Below are 18,072 nucleotides of genomic sequence, written 5' to 3'. Positions count from 1 at the left end.
GAAGTAGAGATCAAACAGATTGCATGAGAATATGGCACATGCGGCTTGGACATATGTCAGAGAAAGGTCTATCATTGCTTTGTGGACAAGGTTTGCTGAGGAATATGAAGAAACCACAAATGGAATTTTGTGAGCATTGTGTGTATGGAAAGGCACATAGGGTGAAGTTTTCTACAAGCAAGCATAAAAGCAGAGGGTTGTTAGACTACGTGTATACTGATGTTTGGGGCCCGGCTAAAGTTACTTCCAAGGGTGGTTCCAGGTATTTTGTTACTTTTGTTGATGATTATTCCAGGTATGTTTGGATTTATTTCCTCAAACATAAGAATGAGGTATTCGATACTTTTAAGCGATGGAGAGCAATGGTTGAAAACCGAACAAGTAGGAAGCTGAAAACTCTACGATCTAATAATGGCACCGAGTACACGGATGGGGCTTTCAAGGAGTTCTGTGACCGAGAAGGCATTACAAGACACTGGACAGTTAGAGAAACACCACAACAGAATGGAGTCACCGAACGACTGAATCGTACGCTACTTGAGAAGGCAAGGTGTATGCGCTCTAATTCCGGGTTAGGTAGAGAATGGTGGGCAGAATCGGTTGCTACAGCTTGCTACATAGTGAATCGATCCCCACATTCTTCTCTAGATGGAGACACACCTTATAAGGTATGGTCAGGGGAACATGCAGATTAGGAGAAACTCAGAGTCTTTGAATGCACAGCCTATTATCATGTCAAAGATAATAAGCTTGATGATAGAGCTAAGAAGGCAATCTTTTTGGGGTATCCAAGAGGGGTTCAAGGCTATCGCCTTTGGAGTGTAAATGATTCTAAGTTTGTAATTAGCAGAGATGTTACCTTTGATAAACAATCTATGTAGCTTTGTCTAAAGATGTGGTGCCAGATGATGGTGATGTTGGAAAAACTTCAAATACTCAAGTGGTGGAGATAGAGTCTAAATACCAACAAATAGACTCTAATAATGTTCAGGTGGAGCATCCTAATGCTACTCGAGATGACGCAGAGGATGAACTTGATCATGAGAAAATTCAGCGAGAAAATGCACATGCATTACAACAGCAGCAGCAGGATTCTTTGGCATCTACTAGGCCAAAGAGGAATTATAAAATTGTTCAGAAGTTCAGGTCAGACAAGCCTTTGAGACATTATGGGCAGCTAAACTTGGTAGATTATGCACTCTCAGTGGAGGATGATGAGCCGGTCACCTTCAAACATGCTATCAAAGACAAAGATAGAGAGAGTTGGTTGGTCGCTATGGAGGAAGAGATGCAATCTCTTCATAAGAACAAGACATGGGATGTGGTCCCATTGCCCGTGGGAAAGACTGCAATTGGTTGTAAGTGGGTGTATAAAAGAAAAGAAGATCCTACTAAGTCAGATGGTACAAGATTCAAAGCTAGGTTAGTAGCAAAGGGATTTGCACAGAAAGAAGGTGTTGATTACAATGAGATATTTTCTCCAGTGGTGAAACACACTTCCATACGGGTGCTTTTAAGTCTTGTCGCTCATGGTGATCTTGAGTTGGAACAACTAGACGTGAAGACTACATTCTTGCACGGTGACTTAGAGGAAGAAATCTACATGTATCAACCTGAGGGTTTCAAGGTTGAGGGTAAAGAAAGTCAGGTATGTCGCTTGAGGAAATCGCTATATGGATTGAAACAATCTCCTCGGCAATGGTATAAGCGATTTGACTCCTTTATGTTAAAACAAGGTTTTTCCAAAAGTAATTATGATTTTTGTGTATACATTCGTAAGCTTCCTGGAGGTGATTATATCTATCTTCTATTGTATGTGGATGACATGCTTATTGCCTCTAAGAGAAAGGTAGAGATAGATATGTTAAAGGTTCAACTTGGTAAAGAATTTGAAACAAAAGACTTGGGTGCTGCACGAAAAATATTAGGCATGAAAATTAAAAGGGAGAGATCAAGCCAAAAATTGTTCTTGAGCCAAAGAGGATACATTGAGCGCGTCATTGAAAGATTTGAAATGAAAAATGCTAAATCGGTGGTAACGCCGTTGGCTCCATATTTTAGGCTCTCTGGTAAACAATCTCCCACAACAGCAGATGATAAGGCTTACATGAAAAATGTACCTTATGCTAGTGCAGTCGGTAGCCTAATGTATGCTATGGTATGTACACGCCCATATATTTCACAGGCAGTAAGTGTTGTTAGCAGGTTCATGGCAAACCCGGGTAAGGCACATTGGGAAGTAGTCAAGTGGATATTAAGATACTTGAAGGGCACCATTGACACAGGTTTATGCTTTAGTGGAAAATCATGTCAAATCAGCGGCTTTGTTGATTCTGATTATGTTGGTGATCTAGATAGAAGACGTTCTACGACTGGTTATGTATATAAAATACAAGGTGCTCCAGTTAGTTGGCGATCGATATTACAAGCTACAGTGGCATTATCTACTACAGAAGTTGAGTACATGGCAGTAGCAGAAGGGGTGAAAGAAGCATTGTGGCTAAGAGGTCTTCTAGATGATTTGGGGTTGAAGCAAGATTACGTGGATCTGAATTGTGATAGTCAAAGTGCAATTCATTTGGCTAAAAATCAGGTTCATCATGCTCGTACCAAGCATATTGATGTTAGATATCACTTCGTGCGTGATGTTATGGAGAAAGGTGACATTTCTCTTGTAAAAGTACACACGGATGAAAATCCCGCTGACATGTTGACTAAAGTGGTGTCAGGAAGCAAGTTCTAACATTGTTTGAAATTGCTCAATATTGTTCCATGTTAGGCAATCATTGTCAAATGATGCAACCGAATACGAATACCATTCTTTGATCATCCAAAATTTGCGTAGATTTCAAATTGTGAACGAGGTGGAGAATTGTGAGGGAGAGAGAAAGAAAAGGAAGGCTAAGAGTTATTATAGAAAAGTTTTATTTCTATCCGTTGAAATTATGGCATATAACCACTATATAAACGTTTGTAGAATTTCAATTCAATCATCATCAACAATAACAACTACATTCACATCTTCTTTTCATATTATTATTATTATTTTATTTTATTTCCTTTTCTCTTTAGTAATTATATAGCGAGTGCATTATTGTAAGTAGTGTTCAATTTCATATTACTTTGTAGCTATTAGAAGTCAAAATTCCGCTGCAGACTCAACACTTTTCATACTGAATGGATGTTTCTTATATATTTTCAAAGCTTTCATGTGTTGAGAATTTGTTTGTCTGTATCTAAGTGGATGTTGCTTCCGATAAGTATTAGGATTTTTTTTTTGCTAATTGGATGTTTTTTGCATATGTTTTTCGAGTTTTTATGTGTTAAGCATTTGCGAGTCTGCACGCACCGCGGAGAACCGAGGAGGCAGTAACGGGTTGGATGATTTGATAGAGAAGGTAGGGGCAATTGATGAGTTGATGAATGAAATGATGCACTGCAACTGTGAACAATACTTGAACCACTCTCACGAACGGCACCACTAATGGCGGTAGGCATGGCGGACAACCGAGGAGACAATGATTGGATGGATGAAGTCGGCGCAGTTACTGTGCTAATGAGTGAAATTAAACACCACAACCGTGGAGAGAGAAAGAAGGTGAAGCAACGGGAGCTTGACGTCCTCTTCCGTGATTCCCGTCATTGATGGATCAACGTATCACACAAATCCCATTTTGGCATAACAAGCAATTAATATCAAATATTCAAATTATAAATTAATAAAAAATTAAAATAATTATAATTAATTGAGTTGTTCAATTCTTGCCTAGGTAGACTTAGAATGTCTTAAACACTTGGTTCTCTATACTTTTCTCCTATATATATATATATATATATATATATATATATATATACTTTTTAAGTTTAATATCATCTCTGATTTCATCTTGGTTTTTAGATTTTGACTATAACCTTGAATTATTAATTATTCTCTTAATTTTGTCTGCTGATTTCTAGACTAAGTACTCTTATCTAATATGTAAAAAAGAAAAACCATTAAAGCAAAAGCTTTAAGGGGGGAAATCTAAATCAATCAAGAAGGTGATAGTCTAGTTGAACTTGAAATGGATGGACAACCTTGCTAGGCGCTATCAAAATAGCGTGTTTGGACTTCTGATCCATTTCTTCAAAATCAATATTATGAGGCGTTATACTTATAATTGATTTTGACCCTCTTTTGTCTACTATTAAACTACCAAACATGCAAGGGTAAAACTAGAGATACTTCGCCAGAAGTGGATTGATTGATTCATGCAGTAAACAAAATTCATGAGATGAGAATGGAGTTGAACTATTGACCTTAAGATATGTTTGGATAGAAGGTAAAAATATAATAGAAAATTTCATATATAGACTTGATGTTGGTAACTGTACTAACTTGTAAAATTACATATAAATTTCATCCATTAAATTTTTATTGTTAGTGTTGTGGTCCTGGTATTTTTTCCACTAAGCAACGCAAATTTTGGTATACCTTTCTGACAAAACTGGCTAAATTTTCTAATGTAATGAATGAAGATGTTTACTTGTTACAGGAGAGGCTGGACAAAACCCACATCATGGGGACTTTTTTTATCATCGTTTCTTTCCAATCATAATCATGTGTTGTTGATTTGTGAAAACACAATATTACATTCATTCATAGGAAATGATATTTCTTACCTTTTATTTTATTTTGTTTTCTCCAAGTTATTACAAAATATTATTAAAAATTGAAATTTTGCAAATACTTTATAAATTATTGACAAAAATTAGACAACTCCAATGAAAATAGCATTATGGTTCTAGGTAGTAATCTTACAATTTTTTTTATATAGTATTTATTATTTTGATCTTAGTACCAAAAATCAAATTAATTCGACTTTAAAATTATGTGTATTTTTTTAGTACATTTTTTTTCTATCCTAAAGTTGAATATAATCTCACTGTGAAAATTGAAAAGAATTAATTTATTTAGGACTTGACTTAATCTACTAATAACCTGTATTTCAGATAAACTTCTATTTTAAAAAATCCAAATTTAGTCCAACATATCAACACTAATTTATTTTATTGACCTCGGTTTTAAATTGTCTTTGACTGTTTTGCCTCATAATTTCTTGAGTGCACCATTCTACTTAGTTTATTTTATCATATTTAAGTATTTTTGGCAATTAAGTGTAATGAGTAAAAAAAATGAAGTAAGGACAAAAGGGGTAATTCAACCACAAAGAAAGCTAAATGCAGAGTTAGTTAGAGTTGAGGGACAGATGACAACAGATCAAATACGCAAAAGTTTGAGGCAAAGGCAAACAAATACTCAACTCAAGGACTATGTGCTGTAGGCAAAGAGTGGTAATCCCTTTTCTATCTGAATATTCTTCTCTTCTCTCTGCTCTCTCCCCTTAGTCACTAAATCTCTTATTATTGTTAGGTTTATTCCATTGGAAGAAGACTGGAAGGCTTGTGCTACGTCTACTGCTTGAAGACTTTCATTATTTTCATTGAATTCTTCTTATATGGTTGGCTACTGTTACATTAAGGAGCCATTATGAACTCTGGCTATTAATTCTGGTTTATTCCCCTTTCTAGTTAATTATAGTTACGTTACATTGGTGCTTTCATAGAATCATCGCAGAGAACACCCGAATGAAGGATTTGGATGCAGGTCTCAAGAATGCCCAAAAAGACCTAAAAATGCTACAATCGTTGATGGAGCAAAAAATCGAAGAACAGCGTGAGTTTGCGCTGAAATTAGCTATGGATCAGCGAGCACTATCACTGAAAATGGCTGAGGATAATCAGCAGCAATTTGAAGCACTGCGCGCTCTCATCGAGTCGGCTAGTACGAGACAAAAAGATTCTCTGGACCATGATCCGAACTCTGCGTCTGGTGCCGTTTCCTTTAACTGTTCCATGCCAAGCCCGAGAAAGCTCAATTTCGACTTTCCAAGATTTGATGGTACGAATGCCATATCTTGGATTTTTAATGCAGATCAATATTTCAATTATTACAATACACCAGAACAGGAGAAGTTGGCAATTGCTTCAATTCATATGGACAAGGGCACAGTACCTTGGTATCAAATGATGCAACGTAACCAACCCTTTACGTCTTGGTTTGAGTTAAAAAGGGCAATTGAAATTAAATTTGGCCCGTCCTTGTTTGATTGCCCACGAGCTGCTCTTTTTAAATTGACCCAAAAAGGATCTGTAGCAGATTATTATTCGGAATTTATTGCCTTGGCTAATAGATCTGAAATTAATCCCCCAGAAGCATTAGTGGATTGCTTTGTTAGCGGCTTAAAAGCTGATATTAAACGAGATGTGATAGCTCAATGCCCTGGTTCCCTAATCCGAGCAATCTCTCTGGCCAAATTATTTGAAGAGAAGTACACCACTAATTTTCGTCACTCTTTTGGCTCAAATGCCAACCGAATCACTTCCACTCCTAACAATAGCCTCACACCCAAACCAGATGGAACATCCAAATTACTCACTCAGAAATGGATTTTTGATGTGGAAGGATCGCATAGTTATTCCAGAAAAATCTCAATTGCTACAAGATGTCATGACTGAGTTTCATACCAGCAGGGTAGGGGGCCACTCAGGAATAGCACGAACAATTGAGAGAATATGTGCTCAATTTTACTGGCCCAAGATGCAACGTCAAATCAAAGAATTTGTCCTTAATTGTGTGGTATGCCAAAAGGCAAAGACTGAAAATCAGCTTCCCTCGGGCCTCCTGCAACCGCTTCCGATTCCTTCACAATTATGGGAAGATATATGTATGGATTTTATCACAGCACTACCTTCCGTTCAATCTTACACTGTCATTATGGTGGTAATTGATAGGCTCTCTAAGTTTGCCCACTTTATTCCCCTCCGATCAGATTTCAATAGTGTTACAGTTGCTGAAGCCTTCATTAGTAATGTTGCAAAGTTATATGGATTTCCCAAGTCCATAGTTTCAGATCGGGACAAGGTCTTTATTAGTCATTTTTGGCAGCAGTTGTTCAAGCTGCAAGGCACTACACTCACAATGAGTTCTTCATACCATCCCCAAACCGATGGCCAAAGTGAAGTTCTTAACAAGACCTTAGAGATGTACTTACGCTGCTTCTGCTATGAGAATCCAAAAGGTTGGCTGAAACTTCTCCCGTGGGCTCAATATTGGTATAACACTTCATTCCACAGCAGTATCAAGATGACTCCTTATAAGGCATTATTTGGCAAGGATCCTCCGAGACTCATGCGATACCACAAGAATTCCAATGATGCACCTCACTTACAAACTATGTTGCAAGAACGAGACCAGCTTCTTGAGAGGCTCAAAGTTAACATTTTCAAGGCTCAACAATTTATGAAAGATCATGCTGATGAAAAGAGACGACACTGGGAGTTACAAGAAGGGGACATGGTGCTGGTTAAATTACAGCCATATCGTCAACAATCGGTTGTGTTACGAAAGAATTATAAATTAGGGATGAGATTCTTTGGTCCCTTTAAAATTCTTACCAAACTCAGTCCTGTTGCATACAAGCTGCAATTGCCAGAAGGTGCTAAAATACATCCAGTATTTCACATTTCTTTATTAAAGAAGTTTCGTGGGAATGATACTCAACAATATATTCCACTACCATTGACAACTAGTGAACAAGGTCCAATAATAATGCCACAGGTGATCTTAGCCAAAAGGGTGATTATGCAGGGCGGTAGTGAGGTACTCCAGCTGTTGGTGCAATGGGAAGGCACTCCTCAAGAACTTGCCACATGGGAAGATGCTAAAGAGTTCATGAAGTCTTTTCCTCACTTCAACCTTGAGGACAAGGTTGTCTTTAAAGGGGAGAGTATTGTAATGAGTAAAGAAAATGAAGTAAGGACAAAAGGGGTAATTCAACCACAAAGAAAGCCAAATGCAGAGTTAGTTAGAGTTGAGGGACAGATGGCAACAGATCAAATACGCAAAAGTTTGAGGCAAAGGCAAACAAATACTCAACTCAATGACTATTTGCTGTAGGCAATGAGTGGTAATCCCTTTTCTATCTGAATATTCTTCTCTTCTCTCTGCTCTCTCCCCTTAGTCACTAAATCTCTTATTATTGTTAGGTTTATTCCATTGGAAGAAGACTGGAAGGCTTGTGCTACGTCTACTGCTTGAAGACTTTCATTATTTTCATTGAATTCTTCTTATATGGTTGGCTACTGTTACATTAAGGAGCCATTATGAACTCTGCTATTAATTCTGGTTTATTCCCCTTTCTAGTTAATTCTAGTTACGTTACATTAAGTTCAACTAAATTGGTTCAAACTCAATAAAAATTACTTTTATCACACCAACGTGTATCACACACGTATTTCAATAACGCAATTTCTTCGTCGCTTTTCAATAACGCAACTTCTTTGTCTTCGTCTTCTTCTATTTCTCCGTTTCCTCCTCCTCCTTCTTCTTCTTTTAAATTCGCGCACGTAGGTTCTTCTTCGTTATCGTAATCACCAACACCGCCAACATTTTGCTAACAAAAACCAACATTTTGCTAACAAAAACCAACATTTTGAATTGAATTTGAATTTATATAATGGACAATGTTCGGTTCATTTAGTATTATACAGTGGTTTCGCTTTAATAATATTTTCGATTCATTCTAGACGCAGGTGTTTCTGAATTCGAATTTATATAATAGACAAATGTTCGGTTAATCAGTTCATTTGGTATTATACAATGGTTTTGCTTTGATAATATTTTCGATTCATTCTAGACACAGATGTTTCTTAATTCGAATTTATATAATGGACAAATGCTTAGTTCATTTGGTACTATACAATGGTTTTACTTTAATAATATTGTTGGTTCATTTGTAGTCTAGGTGTGTTATCGATGAATAATTTGTCTCAATGGTTGGAATAGCTTTAAAGACAAATTGAATTGAATGAAATTAAATATAATACAATTGAATAAAGTGATAATAAATAATTTCTTTTATTTTTTGCTAAAAAAAGACTCAATCATTAACAAAAACACATCAAATTCATTTCTGGATCCAAATGATGAACCTCAATTAAACTAAGAAATAAACCGAAATTACTTAAGGAATAAATTTTTTTGTCAATACTTATCAGCAACATCAAGTGAACCTCAATTAACACACAAATGAACCGAAATAAATTAAAAAATGAACCGAAATTATTTAATGATGGTAGCAGAGAAAATCATAACTAATAAAGATGTTCGCAAAATGTTGGTATTATTGGTGATGACGATAACGAAAAAGAAAAAGAAGAAGACGCAACATTGAAGAAGAAGGAGAAGGATAAGGAGAAGGAGAAGGAGGAGGAGGAGGAGGAGAAGAAAACAGAAAAGAAGAATGAGAAGAAAATGAGGAAGGAGAAGGAGAAGAAGAAAGAAGCGCGTGATTTGAAAAGTTATAATAACTTGGTTAGACTTAGTTAAGTATTTTGCTTGGATGTGAAGCTTTATTCTTATTTTATTTATGTGATATTGCTAATAACTACTCTAAGAATACTAATAGATGACACTAACAAAAATCATTATAAAAAATATAAAGTAAATATTAATTTTTTTAAGTATTTTATATATTTAATACATTGAAAAAATAAAAATTTCTAGGCATCGTTTTGTTTTTCAAGTTTTTCATACATTTAATACTTAGATACCTTTAAAATTTTCTTTAATAATATGTATAAAAATAGGACAATTTACTATAATAAATAAATTGGGATCCAATATTACCAGATTACATAAAATGCAAAACGCATACCAAAATGCATTTTTTCCATAATCTATATAAACCGCGACAGGGGTACCGCAGTTTACCAATACACGTAATCCGCTATAAGGGTGTCGCGGATTACGTTCTAGGGAAAATAAGCATAATCCGCGATAGGGGTGTCGCGGTTTATGTGTGAATGACGAGTGTGTATAAACCGCGACAGGGGTCTAACAGTTTATGCGTTAGTATAAATACGCTTTAAGGGTCTCACGGATTACATTTGTGGTAGTTGTAAAGTTTTTTAGAGAGAGAATGAGAGGTTTTCTAGAGAGAGGAAAAGAGAGAAAAGTGTGGGTTGGTTGAGTTGAGATCGGGCCGGGACTATGGCGGAAGCACGCGTCTTTACAGACTCAACGGCGTTGCGCACGTTGCTAACAGCATAAACGAAGAGGTTAGTTTAGTTATTTTTACTTAATGTATTTCGTATAATATTTTTCCAATGATTATGATTTAGTTTTTTAAATTTAGATTTAAATTATTATTTTAAATCATAAAATATTTATTTAGTATTTAATTAATTTAGAATAAGGTCTTGAATCGTTTATACCTTTCATTGAATTTTGTGATTAGGAACTGTATGTTACCTATTTAAACTTTAATATTGTATTTTTTTGTGTTAGATTACTTTAAATTAGTGTTGAATTTTTTATATGTTTGGTTTCTTCTGTCACATGCTCCAGCCGACTAGGTGCATTTATAGTGTCCGGAAGCAGCAGAACATGCCTCTGCATGACAGGATCGTACCGTATCTGGAGAGGGCTGGTTTGTACCACCTGGCGAGGCTCAATGCCAGATGATTCTGGTTGGACGAGCCCTTAGTCAGCGCTTTCATTGAGAGGTGGTGTCTTGAGACGCATACCTTTCATATGCCTTTTGAAGAGTGCACTATCACGCTCCAGGATGTAGCATACCAGCTGGGGCTGCCCATGGATGGTTTACCTGTATCCGGGTGCCTTACAGATTTTGAGAAGCTTATGGAAGAAGGCAAACCGGTGTGGGAGTGGTTTCAGGAACTGTTTGGCAAGCTTCCACCACAGAATAAGGTTAAGCAGTATACAGTCCACTTCAACTGGTTTCATGAGAGGTTCAGGGTGCTGTCGGATGATGCTACGGAGGAGACCGTATGCATATATGCACGAGCTTATATTATGATGTTGCTTTCCACTCAGTTGTTCGGTGACAAGAGTGGAAATCGGATTCATATATGGTGGTTGCCCTTTGTGGCTAGGCTTGATGATATGGGCAGCTATAGTTGGGGGTCGGCAGTGTTGGCTTGGCTATATCATTGCATGTGTTGGGTGGTCAACAGAAACGTGACAAACTTGGCAGGCCCCCTGCAGCTACTGCAGGCATGGATTTTCTGGCAGTTTCCTAGCCTCAGGCCGCAGGGATTCGACACCTATTCCTTCCCATTGGCTTCCAGGTATACATATCTGTACAGTTAGACTTGAACTGTAACTTTTTTATTATGGTTCCTTCCCATTAGCAATTTATACATGTGTATAACATTGTGTTCGTTCAGGTGGGCCACCTACTTGCCGACATCCGACCGCAAGGAGGAGAGAGTTATCCAGTGTCGCCTAGCGCTGGACCGCTTAAGTGATCGAGATGTAAGTTTATTGATTTTGTTTCCTTTTTTATCATGTAATTAACTATATATTTATTAGCTAATGGACTAATAAATGTGTTATGTTAATGTTTGTAGATTGTTTGGGAGCCTTATGCTTCGCTCAACGTGATGGCTGTTGTTCATCCAGAGATTCTCACAGAGGAGCATAGTTGGTTACGGCGCGCATGTACTTGCTTGATATACTTCACCGTCATTGAGTAGCACCAGGTGGATAGGGTGCTGCCACAGCTGGGTGGCGTTCAGCACAAGCCTGAGCCGACCTCGAATATAGACTGGCTCCATGCCAAGGATGGGAGGGGTGGGGACAGATGGTTCCCGAGCTACTATCAGGTATGGCACCTTAGTTGGCAGAACATGATTGATACTATTATGAGTATTCCCCGGGTGCCTGATCCCGGGCCGTCCGCAGACTTTCTGCGATGGTGGTACAGAGTGACCCATAGGTTTCTGTCGCCGGATTCCTTGATTGCCGATCCTAGGGCCGAGGAGATAAGTCAGGATGTTGTACAGAGAGGGTCGTCACAGGCGCCTTCTAAGGTTCCGATGCCGGACGTGCTTGATAACAGGCGCGTCGAGTGGCGACGACGCATTGGTACCCGGGCTACAGACCGGGAGTGGCGATGGCTGGATGACATGATTCAGGATGACAGGTCTGGTGGCGACGGAGTCGGACATGCCGATCACCGTGTCCGACATGGCCGTCCTCAGCGTCGGGGTGGTACATCAGGGGTTCACATCTGCTAGTCCTAGTGATAGGAGCAGGCAGGGGCGGGGTCCCAGGAGGTTCCTCTTACACATGTTTCGAGCTCCCAAATATACCATGAGATCCATGGACAGATGTATGATGACCTGGCGGGCCCGACTTTCACGATGGATATGGACCACGAGGTCGGCAGTTCACAGTTCTATTTCGACTTTGCAGATCTCATCTGGGATGACGACCCTCTGCATTTTCAGCACCATACCCGACAGGATCAGGTGTCAGAGACCCAGTCCCAGATGGACGTTGCACAGGGATACTGCCCAGATATGGAGGATATGCAGCAGTACCAGCCCCAGATGTCTGACCCTTAGGGGTACCAGCCCCAGTTTCATGTAGACCTGAATGAGCCTGCTAGCAGACTGTATGACAGTTGGTTGGGCATGGGAGGGACGCCTCCATCTGCATATGGCGTGGGCATGCCCGTCGATCCTTCAGCACAGAAGCGCTAGAGGCCAACTAGAGTGAGACGGGCCGCTCGATGTGGTACAGGGTCGCACCTCCTAGGCGCATTTGGACATGACTCTCACGAGGAGGATGAGGACAGGCAAGAGCCGTAGCTGTTTATTTCATGTTTTCATTGATATTTAGGGTTTATGTGTATGTTATGTATGTTTTGTTTACCATACACTTACTTTATTTTATGTTTATGCAAACTGCTCATTCACGCATAAACCGCTAGACCCTTGTCGCGGTTTATGCACACTCGTCATTCACACATAAACCGCGACACCCCTATCATGGATTATGCTTATTTTCCCTAGAACGTAATCCGCGACACCCCTGTAGTAGATTACGTGTATTGGTAAATCGCGGTACTCCTGTCACGATTTATATAAATTATGGAAAAAATACATTTTGGTATGCGTTTTACATTTTATGTAATCTAATAATATTGGATCCCAATTTATTTATTATAGTAAATTTTCCATAAAAATATTCTTACAGATATTCAAGTTATTTTTATGTAATGATATTGATGCACTTCGTAAAAATCTTTTTATATAATTAACTAATAAATATGTATGACACTTATCATAATTTTTTATTTTTAATAAAAATATTATTATATTAAAATATATTTTTTAAATAATAAATATAATTTTATCTTCAATATTTATATTTTATTTATTTTTTAAATTTTATTCCTAATATTTTAATATATTTTAATTATGCTTATGGTTGGACCACATATGGCGCAATCCTACACTGACATGTTAAATAAAAGAGATACGTATTGTTTTGGTCCCTAACGTTGAGGGTCAGAATCGAAATCGTCTCCAACGTAATTTTTTATTTAGAATCATCCTAAATATTTGTTTCGTATTAAAATCGTCCTTTTAATTTTTTTGGACAAAAATGCCCTCCACTACCATCAGCACCTTTACTTCCACCATCACCAGCACCTTTACCTCCACCACCAAGAAAAACAACATCAATGAAATCAACACAAATTCAACAAATCAAGGAATCAGAAATTCAACAAATCAACACAAATTCAACAAATTCAACAACCAAATCAACACACAACAACAATAAAATCAGAAAACAATAAATCAAAATCAGAAGCAGAAGCAGAGGCAGTCATAGAAGCAGAAGCAGAAGCTCAAGTAGAAGCAGAAGCTCGAACAGAAGCAGAAAGCAGAGGCCAAAGCGAAGAAGAAGCAGATGTAGAAGCCGAAGAAGAAGCAGATTCAGAAGAAGAAGCAGAAGAAGAAACAGATTCAGAAGAAAAAGCAGATGCAGAAGCCGAAGCAGAACCACCGGCGCTTCCCTGACGGCAACTCGTGGGCGAATCAGCAGCGACGACTCAGCGGCGTGGTCTCCCGATGACGACGCGACGGCGGCGGCGAGCCCTAGCAGCGCCGGCGCATCTCCTTTCCCTCTTCTCTTCTCCCCTGTCGCAGCCCCTCTCCCCTTTCTTCTTTCTTTCGGTGTTGGCAACGGCAGCTCCAAGCTTCGCCGGCGCCGTCCCCTTCCCCTTCCCCTTCTTCCTTTCCCCTTTCCCTTTTCCCTCCCCTCTTCGCGTTTCCTCCACCCCCCTCCAAAAACGCGTTCTTTTCTTTTATTTTTTTAAAATTTTTATATTTTTTTATTAAAAATGACGATTTTAATACGAAAAAAAATGTTAAGGATGATTCTAAATAAAAAAATTACGTTAGGGATGATTTTGATTCTAACCCTCAACGTTAGGAACTAAAATAATATTTATCCCTAAATAAAATTTTAGTTGAAATATATTTAAAATACTAAAAATAAAATTAAAACAAAATAAACGTTGGTTATATTTTAAAAAATTAAACACAAAAGATATATTTTTCCCAAATTTTACTAATAATGCTCTGAAATTGTTACGATCACTAAAACATGGCAGATTTTAATTTTTTTAGGAGTATTTGTTTATAAGAATTGCTACACATTACAAGTCATATAAGTTGGGCCAAACCCAACAAAAAGGACGCTCACCCATATGAGCGTGTCAACACGCGCGCTACTCAATGGTTTCTATAGCGTGTTTCGCGTTTTTCCTCTTCCTCCTCTTCTTTCTTTCTTTCTTCTTTGCGTTTCTCCTCCTTTTTCTTCACGTGTTTCATCGTTGTTTTTTTTACTACTGTTGTTGTTGTTGTTGCATTTTTTTTCTCCTTCTCTTTCTATTGATTTTGCAACATTATGTATTTTTTTTGTTTGATTTTTTCTTCCCAAGAAGAATTATGAGAATATGAAATAAGAAGATGAAGAAGAAGAAGAAGCAAAAGATGAGAAGGAGGAAGAGTAAGAATTTTGAATTAAATACACCCAAATATCTTCATGTTATACCCAAATATCTTCGTGTTACACCCAAATTTGCTGCAAATACAGAAAAATGTTTCTTCTAATGCTGCATTTTTTTCTTCTTTTTTTCTTTATTTCTTTCTTTCTTTTAGTTAAATTAATGTAAGTTTATCATCTTCCAAGTACTTTTGCAGCATTATGTGTTTCTTCTTCTTCTTTGTTTGGTTTTTTTATTTTTATTCTTGTTAAGAGAGTAAAACAGGAAGAAACTTGAGAAGGTAAAACAAAAAGTAAAAGATAAAAAAGAAAAAAAGCAACAGAAGATGAGAAGGAGGAAGAGGAAGAGTTTTGAATTATACGAAACTTGTCAGAATAAAAATACACCCAAATATCTTTGTGTTACACCCAAATTTGCTGCAAATACAGAAAAATGTTTTCTCTAATGCTACATTTTTTTCTTCTGAATTGAATCACACCTCAGTCACTTGATTGGATTCAAAACAATAATCAATTTCATTCTGATTCAATTGACAATCTGAATCTGAATTATTCATTATCTTCAACAACGAGATAACTGATGATGGAAGAGAAAGAGAAAAAGAAAGGAGGAGAAGAAATTTCAATGAAAAAAGAAGGAGAAAGAGGAGGAGGAGGAAGAGGTGGTGTTGATAACGACGATAACGAAGAAGAAAAATAACGAAGAAGAAAAAGAAAGAAGAAGAACATATAGTAACAATAAAAAGAAGAAGAAGAAAAACGTGCAGTAATAATTTTTTGTTTATTTAATGCATTAAAATTGAATATTTCACTTTTTTAACATAAGAGGAGTTTTTTTTTATTATTTTTTGGATTTTTCTAATAAACATTAATTAATTACAACAAATAACAACCTTTTCCTTTTTAGTACAAATTTGTCACACATAATTAATATGAGTAAATAGTCATTTCTAACTATAAAAGATTCATATGCTGACAAAACTGACCATGAAAAATTGAAACTAAAGTTATACCCATACAAGATAAATTTTATACGACAAAAATAGCCAATAGTTAAATTTTTGTTGGTAATTCTATAAATACCCTCCTCCTTTCCTCTTCCTTCTTCATCTTCCTTCTATAATCATTATTAACTCCACTGTAAATTCATTGTTCTACCAGATCTACTCTATTCCCACTTTTCCCAAACATATGCATCTTGCCAACAACCACCACATTCCTTTTCTCTCTTCTCCCAAACTAACCCAAAGCTCTATTCAATCCTCATCCCTTCATATTCTGCATTCAAACCCAAACTCCTCAAAACCCCCCACCACCACCAGATCCGACACTCCGTGCATCCACAAATCCTATGTCGGCGATGTCTCCTCTGCCATCTCAGCTTTCTCTGTTATGAACACAACTGCCGCATTGTCTTCCCAAAAATCTCAGGTCACGCCTCCAAAATGACGACACACTCTATGACCTCTTCCTCTTCTCCTTCTCCCCAACACTCGCCGAAATCGCCGACTTGTAGGCTATGACTTCGTCGCCATCAACATGGAGCACGACCACGGCAGAATCTCCGACATGCTCCCATGTCTCTACGCTTTCGCAGCCACCGGCACCGCCGCAATCCTCCGCGTTTCTGAGAGCTCTGCCACTTGGGCTAAGAAATTTCTTGACTTAGGCCCACAGGGGATCATGTTTCTAGTGATCGATTCCACAGAATCTGCCATCGACATCATGTCGTTCTACTAGATCCCTCCCATTGGGATTCGTGGCTCGGCTCACTCCGTTGTCCGGGTTTCCGGTTACGACATAGATGAAGGTTACCTTGGTAGTTACCAAGAAGAGATGGTGATTATTTGCCAGGTTGAGTCCGTTGAGGGAGTGAAGAACGTTGGTGAGATTTCAGCCGTTGATGGCATTGATTGCATCCAAATGGGATTGTTGGATCTGAGCGCGAGCATGGGGTACTTGTAGGACCCAGGAAATGGGAACGTGAGGCAGTTGATGAGGGAAGCTGAGGCGAAGATTCTAAAAAGGCGCAGTAGTGGTGGATTCGGCATGGAGACTTATCTGTCTGGGTTTGCTATGATGCATGATAGGCCCGGGGATCTCAATTCTCAAATAATGTGGATACCACATGGTGTTTGATGTTGTTGATATTGGGTTGTTTAGAAGCACTGCTATGGAAGATGTGAAGAAATTCAGGTTGAGTTTGATTGATAAAAGGAAGATGAGGAAAGAAGAGGAAAGAAGAGAGTATTTACGGAATTATCAATAAAAAATTAATTATTGGTCATTTTTGTCAAACAAAATTTATTTTGTATGGGTATAACTTTAATTTTAATTTTTCATGGTCAGTTTTGTTGGTATCCGAATCTTTCATTGTTAGAAACGGCTATTTACTCTAATTAATATTGTTATATTTAATACTTTATAACTAAATTAACGAGTTAAACCTCAAAATGGTCCCTGAGATTGACGTTATGCACTAAAATCGTCCCTGAGATTCCAATTGCACTAATTACGTCCCTGAGATTGAAAAAAATGCACCATATTAGTCCCCGGCCTATTTTCCATTAACAACGTGATGACATGGCATAATGACATGGACTGTAAGTGACACGTGTCACTTCATGATTTGGCCACGTGTAATGGAATGATGATGTGGTGACCAGTGACACGTGGCATGCTGACGTGGATGGTTGTGCCACGTGTCACAATGTTATTTGGCCACGTGTCCGTTTGTGCCACGTGTCGCAACCATATTCGTCCACGTGTCATCCATTATATCATCGTTCTATATGCACCAAATTAGTCCCTTACTTTGCATTAAGTGACTCATTTTAGTCCCTGAAATTGAATGTCGTGCACCAAACTAGTCCCTTCACCAATTTTTTCTCATTTTTTTTAAATTTAAAATTTTAATATCTTGGATACACTAATTTCAATTCTATTTTTTCATATATCATTTAAATACAAGTGCTTTCATAAAAATTTTTAAGATTTTAGTTTTAATTATATAATTTTTTTAATAATTTAACATTGCTAAATTTTGTAATATATAAGTATGTTATTATAAAAAAATAATTATATGATTGATTAGACACATTTTTTTCATAAAAAAAATGTGTTTTTAACAAGAAATTAATAAT

General features: G+C 37.5%; 1 protein-coding gene and 1 pseudogene across 1 annotated transcript; both read left to right on the top strand.

Moving 5' to 3' along the window:
* The first annotated feature begins 10,696 nt into the window (after positions 1-10,696).
* On the top strand, positions 10,697-11,601 carry LOC112770553 (protein MAIN-LIKE 2-like). The gene is made up of 3 exons (XM_025814892.1): positions 10,697-11,193; positions 11,293-11,380; positions 11,476-11,601. Exons 1-3 carry the CDS (start codon positions 10,697-10,699, stop codon positions 11,599-11,601), a joined length of 711 nt encoding a protein of 236 aa, XP_025670677.1.
* Positions 11,602-12,270: 669 nt separating this feature from the next.
* On the top strand, positions 12,271-17,198 carry LOC112770552 (uncharacterized; annotated as a pseudogene).
* The last annotated feature ends 874 nt before the right edge of the window (positions 17,199-18,072 follow it).

Source organism: Arachis hypogaea, chromosome 18, assembly GCF_003086295.3.
Source record: "Arachis hypogaea cultivar Tifrunner chromosome 18, arahy.Tifrunner.gnm2.J5K5, whole genome shotgun sequence".
NCBI lineage: Eukaryota > Viridiplantae > Streptophyta > Magnoliopsida > Fabales > Fabaceae > Arachis > Arachis hypogaea.
The sequence above is the reverse complement of the archived record's forward strand: the minus strand, read 5'-3'. Positions and strand labels throughout refer to the sequence as shown.